This window comes from Zonotrichia albicollis, chromosome 4, assembly GCF_047830755.1.
Source record: "Zonotrichia albicollis isolate bZonAlb1 chromosome 4, bZonAlb1.hap1, whole genome shotgun sequence".
Taxonomy (NCBI): Eukaryota; Metazoa; Chordata; class Aves; order Passeriformes; family Passerellidae; genus Zonotrichia; species Zonotrichia albicollis.
The window spans coordinates 35,610,882-35,619,238 of record NC_133822.1 but is presented as its reverse complement, the minus strand read 5'-3'; the positions used below and the strand labels follow the sequence as shown (position 1 = coordinate 35,619,238).

The 8,357-nt window shown below is 57.1% G+C and overlaps 1 protein-coding gene across 2 annotated transcripts; it reads right to left on the bottom strand.

The window, feature by feature from the left end:
• Window positions 1–389: 389 nt before the first annotated feature.
• CCDC134 (coiled-coil domain containing 134) lies at window positions 390–8,339 on the bottom strand. Of its 2 annotated transcripts, none has more exons than XM_005488684.3 (7): window positions 8,207–8,339; window positions 4,076–4,193; window positions 3,136–3,257; window positions 2,845–2,929; window positions 2,435–2,616; window positions 2,113–2,184; window positions 390–1,745 (listed from the first exon to the last, which is right to left on the bottom strand). In XM_005488684.3, exons 2-7 carry the CDS (start codon window positions 4,176–4,178, stop codon window positions 1,620–1,622), a joined length of 690 nt encoding a protein of 229 aa, XP_005488741.1. In that variant the 5' UTR covers window positions 4,179–4,193; window positions 8,207–8,339; the 3' UTR covers window positions 390–1,619. The 2 variants fall into 2 exon arrangements, with proteins under 2 accessions (XP_005488741.1, XP_074395546.1); XM_074539445.1 differs by having other exon boundaries at window positions 4,076–4,186; window positions 8,207–8,326.
• Window positions 8,340–8,357: the final 18 nt, after the last annotated feature.

Below are 8,357 nucleotides of genomic sequence, written 5' to 3'. Positions count from 1 at the left end.
TTGTCAATGAGACCAGGTCGGGCCCGGCCAATCGGCAGCCGCGGCGGCGCGTGGTGTGATGGCGCGTCAGCGATCAGCAGCTGCCATTAGCATAGCCCGCCCCGCCCCGCACGCTGAATATTCATGAGGGGGCGGGGCAGCGCCGCGCGTGGGAGCGGCACCGACGCCGCCGCCCCCGGGAAACGCGGCCGGGGCAGGGCTCGCGTCCCGGGATGCCGCCAGGATGCGCGGCGGAAGGGCCCGCTGCAAGGCGGCGGTGGACACAGCATGGGGCTTGTCCTTTCCTCCGCAGCGCCCACGCACCCTCGCCTCCTGAGGGGCCAGCTCGACGCTCTCTGGCGTACACCCGCTCCCACCAGCAACGGGAGCAAGAGCCACGATTCTTCTACTTAAAAAAAAATAATAAAGTCAATTTTATTCAAGAAAAACCAAATGCGCCCATTGCTACCCCCTCCCCTCATTGGAGGGACTTGGCTCTGCTGTTAAAAAATCCGGAACGTTTCCCTTTCCTCAAAGGCTGTGATGCTGCCAGCCCGACGCAGAGAACTGGCTCCTTGGGGAAAGCCCCTCTACAAGAGCCCGCTCTGGTGCAAGGCCGTCGCACAGGTGAGGAATCACAGCGTGGCTGTGTCGGGTCCTGGGCCAGCCCTCAACTGTCCCCATGGCAGCCCAGACACCCGTGGAAGGTTGCAGCCCCTCAAGCTGGCTACTCCCCACTTCGGCCCGGCTATTGCCACATGTCCTCGTCTGGCTGCCCCCTGACAAGGGGCTTCGGGGACTCATTCACAGAGGATGAGCCCCAAAGAGAAGGGATGGGGCATGGGCTGCAGGACAGGCTCTCAGCAGCTCAGGCTGGTTCCCCAGCATCTTCAGCATCAGCATGGTTTGCAGTACAGGCACCACTGGCTGCAAAGAGGCCAAGTACTGAAATTCCTCCTGTCCAAAAAATTCACCAGGCAGTTGCCTCTATGAGGGAATGACCTGCAGTGGCCCCGAGATGCCATCAGCCAGGAACAGCTGCTGCCATCGGCATTTTCAACGTCTGGACAATGAAACACACGTTGCTCTGTGGAACAGCCGCTGGGAAAAGGGAAGGTCCTCTCTGGCAGAGGTAGCAGCTGTGCAGAGACCAGGTAGAACGCAGTGGGGGGTGCCAATGAGATCACCCGTTTAGCTGAACGAAAAGCAAAACTGAGAGAAGCAGCATTACTCATGAGGCTGTTTGGTGTGACGCACACCCCAGCCCACCCGTGTTGGAGGAGGCACCTTCAGCGTGGGGTGTGCTGCAGTGAGGAGGGATCCCCAGGCTCCACCAGAGGCGTGTCCCCCACACCCTACTTGCCCACAGGCAGCAACACCCTGACCAGGGGATGGCCCCAGTGCTGTCCTGTCTGTGCTTTACCTCCGTGGAAGGGGTACCCCACTTTAGCCCCTTTGGGCCAACCCACCAGCACCACCACGCAACCTCCACTGAACAAAAACAAAAGGCAACAAAACAAAACACACAGCACAAATGGAAAGGGAACGGCCAGGCACTGGCCCAAAGCTGCCGAGAAGGGAGCAAGCCACTCTGTGTCCCAGTGGTGCCACCCCCACTGCAAGGCACAAGTCCCAGCCTGCTACAGCTCCGACTGTGAGCGGGAGATGCGTGGGCCCTTGCGGATCTCCTTCCGCTTCTCTTCCTTCTTCCTCCTCTTCTCCTCATCCCGCAGCGCCTTCTGAAAGGTGTCAGCACTGGGAAAAAACTGGGGGTTGACAGCAAGGAGTCAGCATTGGGGAGCACCCACAGCTCCCAGAGGCACAACCCCTCCAGACCCACCAAAGCCAATGTACAAGGCTCGCAGTCCAGGGAGCTTTGAGCACAGATCAGCAAGTGACAAACAGAGTCTCAACTACGAGGCAGGTGGCCACAGAAGGGAAGAGAGGGCACCAGGTGCCCAAAGTAGAGCACAGACGGGGAATTCAGTGTTTGTGTTTCAGCCATGCTTAGTCAGTGACAGGGGCATTTGGCAACTTCCCACAAGCCAGCCATTCCATTCCCCAGCCAGCTGCCTGGAGCTGTGACACGGATGGGAAAGCCCATGAGACAAGCTGGCAGCGTTGCCATCTTACCTCTGACTGGTCCGTTTTAAAGGGATTGCGGTAATCAGGTGATTTCTCACTGATTCCTAGCTCCTGAGCCATCTGCAGAGCAAAGGGGAGACCTCACTGGGGAGTGGTGCCTCCCACTCGCATCCCCCAGCTGTGTGACGGGGGTCCCCTACTCTCCCACCAGTCCCATCTATGCTCTCTGTGCTTCCCCCATCCCTCAGCTCAAGGACAGCCCCCAGCCATGGTGGGGGCAGTGCCCCTCCCTTCCTTTTACCCCAAAACCCTCATCTCCCCCAGCCCAGCAGCAGAGGGTGGTCACGGCAGGGGGGACGAGGAGCCATACCAGCCGCAGGACCTGGGAGTGGGGTCCCTGCTCGAACACACCCGTCAGGTTGCAGAAGCCGATGCCCCAGCGGATGAGGCTGTTCCAGTTGGAGTTGCGGTCGAAGTAGTGGTGCACAATCTTGGGGAAGCGCAGGACCACGTCCCCGAAGAAGGCAGTGTTCTCCACCACGTGGGAGTAGGCTGTGGGGACAGCCACAGCTCCATCAGCACAGGCTGAGGGCAAACCAGTAGGCTCCCCAGTATGAACTGGTCAGAGAGGCAGCAATAGCGTCCCCAACAGGCAGGGAGCAGCCCAGGTCTGGTCTGGATACACAGGGGTTTTGTACCCAGCACTGATCCCAGGAAGAATGTCTGTGGTGCACCAGAACAGAAGAAAAAGGAGGAGGGTGAAAACCAGAGAGGACCTACCATCCTTTATCTTCTCATCCTGAGGGAAGGGCCCATCAGGAGGAACATCAGCAGCGATGAGCACAGCACGGGAGTCCTCCAGCACCTGCCAGAGTCCTTGATTAGTGTTTTGTCCTGCCAGTCCTGCCCTGCACCCTGGAGGTGCTGCCACAGCTGCCTCACTTTGAAACCCCATGTCACCCTCCCTTCAGGTCCTAAGGCTCACCTGCCACACACTCCACTGAAGCCCCCAACCCTTCCCATTTCTGCCCACCCCTGTGGGCTCAGAGTGCAGCCTGCACTGTGGCTTACTTTGAAGAGTCCCTTGAGCATGATGTCAATGATTTTGTACTGCTGGTTGATGTCATTGAGCTCAATCAAGTTCTTCAGAGCATTCATCTGGTCCTTGCGCTTCACCTCAAACAGCTTCTTATCTGCACCACTGTCAAGGGCACTGTCAACATTCTCCCACCACACTGCTGCTCTCCCTCCTCCAGCAGGCCCCTGGCACCATCCCAGCCCCACTATGAGGTGTTTGAGGGGTAGCACCTGAGCCAGGATGGAACACAGATTTCCAGTGAACCCCTTGCCCAAACACCTCAGCAGGGCCCTTAACAGTGCTAAGAGCTTGTGAGGAGCTCTCCACGTGCCAATCCATGCCCTGACGGATGGGATGGAGGAGGAACACGGAGGAAGGACATGAACTGCCACCTTCCCCATGGGTCTCCACATATTCATCTTTTCATACTTTGCCTGTTCACCAGAGGATGCTGCTGTGTGCTAAGAAGGGCTTGCATTAGCCCATCATCTCCTCATGAGCAAAAAGTGCCTGTGGCACAGAGGAGACCAAGTGCCACAAGCCCAGGAGTCCTCTTCCACCATCCCAGTTGGTGATCCCAAAGCACTGAAAAGTGCAGGCGTGCTCTGCCTCCTGGCTGGCCATGCCACTTCCAAGAGCATACTGGGAAATGCGCTCAGGGATCAGCACAATGGAGCAGAAAGAACACCAGGCATCACTGCCATTTCTGCTCCTGCACCAAGCCAGGCACTTGGTTAGCAAACCCAGGAGCTTGGCACAAGCCCATCTACAGAAGGACAAAGCAGCAACTTCCCAGTGCTTCTGGATCCTCTCTTTTCCACTTCCTTGTGCCCCTTTCCACGGTCTCTGACCCCTTCCCTGTGCATGTGCTCCCTCCAGCCTCCGTAGCCATTAGTGCACACGTGGTCATGAGGGGCAGGCTGCAGAGGATACAGATTTCCAAGCCAGAGTCTACTCTCTGTTTCTCCAGGTCTGTGAAGCTGCCCTGGGACAGCAGCAAGGCCAGCAGAAAGGGACAGATGATGAGAAAATCCATGTTGGCCACTGCAGCCTGGAAGAGAAAAGACCAACAAAACCAATGATCATTGAGCAGACTTACCAAAAGGAGAAGTCACACAAGCCACTTGGGACCAACGGCACGATGCCCTTGGCACCAGGGTCCTTGCCCATCTCTCCCTTGTCCCCATGAGGGGTCTGAGGGATACAGCGGCCAGAGCAGAGGCACATGGTGATGCTGCAGCCAGCCTGCTGCAAGTGAAGCCCTGGTCTCCCTCTTCTCTTTACCTGCCTGCACTGCCAGCCCCAGGCATCTGACCCAGCACTGACCCAACAGAACATTTAAGTCCTACCCCTTGTTCCAAAAATAACAGCTAGGTTTTTGCTGGGTTTGTGAGGCAGAGCAGCCCAACAGCCACAACAGCAGGTCTGGAAGACAGAGTGGGATCACTGAGGGGTTGAAGTCCATCTCTCCTTCAAGTACCAGTGCAACCAGCTCAGCAACCTCCCCTCACCACTTGGGGTATTGGTACCCAGACCCTTTCCCTCACTACGAGCTGGGTGCCACCACACCAAAAAACCACAGTTGGGTGACCTGGTGGTAGCTTCCCCCTCGCTCCAAACAAGTCCCTTCCCAGACAGTGTCTGAGGCTTTGCAGGGATGCTCTTGGGCAGAGCTGCTCCTGACCACAAATGTCCCTCAGACAAAGTCAATGGCTGGAGGAAAAGGTCCTTGAGAATGAGGATCCTCTTGGATGGTCTATACCTGGAGAAGTCTATACCTGGAGCTGTTGCTTAGTCTATACTGAGCAACAGCTCAGTCCCCAGGCAGCAGAACTCAGGGTGCTCTGTCCTCAGGCACAAGGTTTCAGTGGAGCTGAGCACAAGCCACTGGCAATTACAGAAGCAACAGCTCCTTCAGAGGCATCATCTGAGCCACCTCCTGCTCCTGAAGGAAAGGCAGATGTCTAAAGCCACCAGAGCTGACCTCACCCTATAACCCACTGCCCTCTCGAGTCCAAGTTTGCCTGCCCAGCCAAACTTGTCTCTGTAATGCCCTAATGCTGAAACAAAACCAAATCCTTTCTTGTTCTTTTCTTGTTGCTTTTCCTTTTTTAAACAAATACAATTTCTTCAACTCCAAGCCCATGAAAGAGGCAAAGCAAGCAGCACCAGCAGTTCTCCCAGCCCTGCAAGGATCAGCAGCAGCTCCCACCATGTACCTCCTGCCGAGGCCAAGCCAAGCACCTTCACACCCCTGGCAAAGGCAGGGGAGCAGTGTCAGACAAACATGAGAAACCCATATTTTGCTGTTGTGCTTTGTAAAAGGCTGCACCCCTGAAAAGGAGCAGACCACAGTAAATACAACCAGCATTACTGAAGAAGACATGGCTGCCCCTCATGTGGGGGGATGTGCCCCATATTTCTGACACGGTGTGGAGGTGGGACAGCACCACAAACCCCATGCCACAAATCCCCATGCCAGAGGGTCTGTCCCCTCTTCCCACTGCGGTGTGAGGCTTAAGCCATATTCCAGCCAGCCTGAATGCCACAAAGCACACCAACAAGTCAAGGCTATAAGGAAAATTTTCCAGCCCAGGCAAACAGATGTTCTGTTGGACCTAACAGCCTGGTCTGCTTCCAAGAGACTGCTTCACCCTGCCAAAAACAATGACCCAGGGCCTGGCTCAGTGAGGTGGCACAGGTCTCTCCTCTGCAGAGCCCCACAGGTGCTCAACACCTCCCAAGCTCTCAGGGAGGAGGAAGTGCAGCAATGCAAAAGCACAAAGAGTGACTGCCCTGGGACCAAGCTCCCGTCTGCCCCTTGGATGAGACATACAAGCATAAGGATTAGGCTGACAATTTGCCATGCTCATGGAGAACTGGAAAGAGAAACTGGAGGTAGCCAGTGGCCTCCAGACTAGGCTGGAAGGCAAAGAGCAGAAATGCTGCCCACAACAGCTCTGCCATGCTGCCTATGGCAGCCCCAGCATGCCTGGTTAGGATAGGGGCTGCAGTATCCCCCATTTCCAACACTGGAGTTGGGTGGCCGGAGGATATTCCACAGGTGCAACAAGGGGGAAGATGAGCTGCAAAAAACCCTGTTCCAGGCAGAGCAGAGCAAAGCACAGCTCTCAGCTGAAGCAGCTGCTGACCAGCCAGCTGCTGCAGCACAAGGGCCACCAGCCTGCCTGGCTGCTCACAACAGTGATGGGCTTCTTCAGAGACACAACAGTAGATGCTGGGGTAGGGATGGTCAATGTTTGCAATGCAAATGTATTCAGATCCTCCTACACCAGCCCTAAAGATTGTCCCATGGGACAAGGCCAGAAGTAGAGGACTGGAGAATCACCCCATACTGGAAGCCCATAACTTTTTCATCTGATCTGCTGGCACTCATTCTCACATCGGAGCTATTTATTTGCCATTGTCCACCAGGGCTGAAACACACCGGGGAAATTGAAGCAGGCCCAGTTGTTTCTCTCACCCACAGGGAACTTGGGGCTGCTGATGCCATGTGGGACCACCCCAGATTAATCTCCTTCCACTGCTCTGGCAATTTCACCCCATTTTAACAGCAGAGGACATTCCTTCCTCTCCAGGCCACACTATGTAACGGCAGAAATGCCAAAGCTCCATGCAGATGTTCCTCCATGCTTTCCCCACAAACTCTCGTGTCTTCACACCCGCTGAGGGATGAGACACAAACACTGCAGAGCTGCTCCTCTCTTTCCTCCCTGCTCCTCCCTGAATTGATTTCTGCTAGAGACAGCTCTGCCTGATGCTCCCAGAGCAGTCCAGGGAGCCAAGGCCTGGCCTGATGCTACAGATGGAAAGGAGTTTCCGCCAACATTGCCTTGAAGCCCTGGCCAGCTGGCTGTTTCAGCAGCAAGCCCACCAGTCTGTCTCACTGTCTACCAACCTCTTAATTTAGATGTGTTTTTCCAAAGACATGACAACAGATGCCATGTAATAGATGGTTAGTACTTCCCATTAAAATGTTTTTTTTTTTTATAATTACTTTATAAATTTTCCTGCAGGAGCCCCATCTGAAGCAAGCATCCTTGATATTTATTCACTTAATGAGCTTGCAAGGCAGAGCCATGCTGCAATGCTTAGGTTCCCTGGAGAAACTTTTGCACGATCCCCCCACTTCCCCTCTGCAGGCACTGAAATGTAGGGGGAAGAGCATCATCCTTCACCAGGAGCATGCTGTGGCTAAACAAGGGATGAAAACTCCCAGTCCCATGAACCCAATCCCGAGGCACTCCTCCAACAACCAGATGAGGATTTATCTTTTGTTACAGGTGAACCAAAAGCTTCAGAAGTGAAACACCTCTGCTCAGACTCCTCTAGGAGGACATATCTCTATGGGGCTTACAGGACCAGCTGCTTCAGCTGAAACAGTACTGGCCATTTACACCTGCTCGTCTCCAAAGTCTCCCAGCCACCAAGCCCAGAAGCTCGCGTACCGCACGGCTTGGCAGCCGCGATTTCCGGCTGTGATTTCCAGCAGGAATGGGTCGGTTCCAGCCCACCCTCGTGCCCGAGGAGTTCAAGAAGCCCCCTGAGGGGCTCGGGCGGCCGCCGGCACAGGAGATGCGGATTCTCCCGCAAGCTCCGCTGAAAGTAAAGGCAATCACACGGGGACGGTGGAAAGAGGACTAGCCGAACCGACCCGGCCGCGCTGCGGGAAAGCCACCCGGAGCCGTGTCAAGTGGAGGCAGCAGGCGGCACCCGGGAGGACGCGAACCCTCGGCGGGGACGGCAGCTCCCGGGAGCCGCGGGGCGAGCGGGCGGCGATGGCAGGCAGAGCCCGTCGGGCACAGCCCCTTTCCCCAGGCTCCAGAGAGGTGTCCCGGGGCCGCACTGCCCGCCCCGCTCATCGGCCACCCCGCTGCCCGGGAGGACGGGCCCCTGCCGGGTCTCGCTCGGGGCGCTCCGGCCACCTCCGCCCCGTCCCCGGAGCGGCCCCAGGGCTGCTCCCGCCATTCCCTCCTGCCCCGCCACGGCCCCGCTGGGCCTCCCGGGGCGGGGATGGCTCCCGGGGGCGCGGCCGGTCCCCACCTGCGGGCCGGGTGCCGGGTGCGGGTGCCGAGGCCGGCGCTCACGCCCGCTGCGCTGCCATGCTGCCGCTGCTGCCGCTGCCACCGCCGCTCCGCCCCGCCGTGTCACTTCCTGAGCCCCCGCCCCGCCCCGCCCCGGCACCGGCCACGCA

Bases quoted from the DNA above. Each gene is read 5' to 3' on its own strand.
- CCDC134 (XM_005488684.3), bottom strand. From the start codon at position 4,178: ATGGATTTTCTCATCATCTGTCCCTTTCTGCTGGCCTTGCTGCTGTCC. The intron at 2,930-3,135 runs GTAAGCCACAGT...GGACTCTGGCAG, and splicing joins TGCTCAAGGGACTCTTCAAA to GTGCTGGAGGACTCCCGTGC. The intron at 2,185-2,434 runs GTATGGCTCCTC...TTTGCTCTGCAG, and splicing joins ACTCCCAGGTCCTGCGGCTG to ATGGCTCAGGAGCTAGGAAT.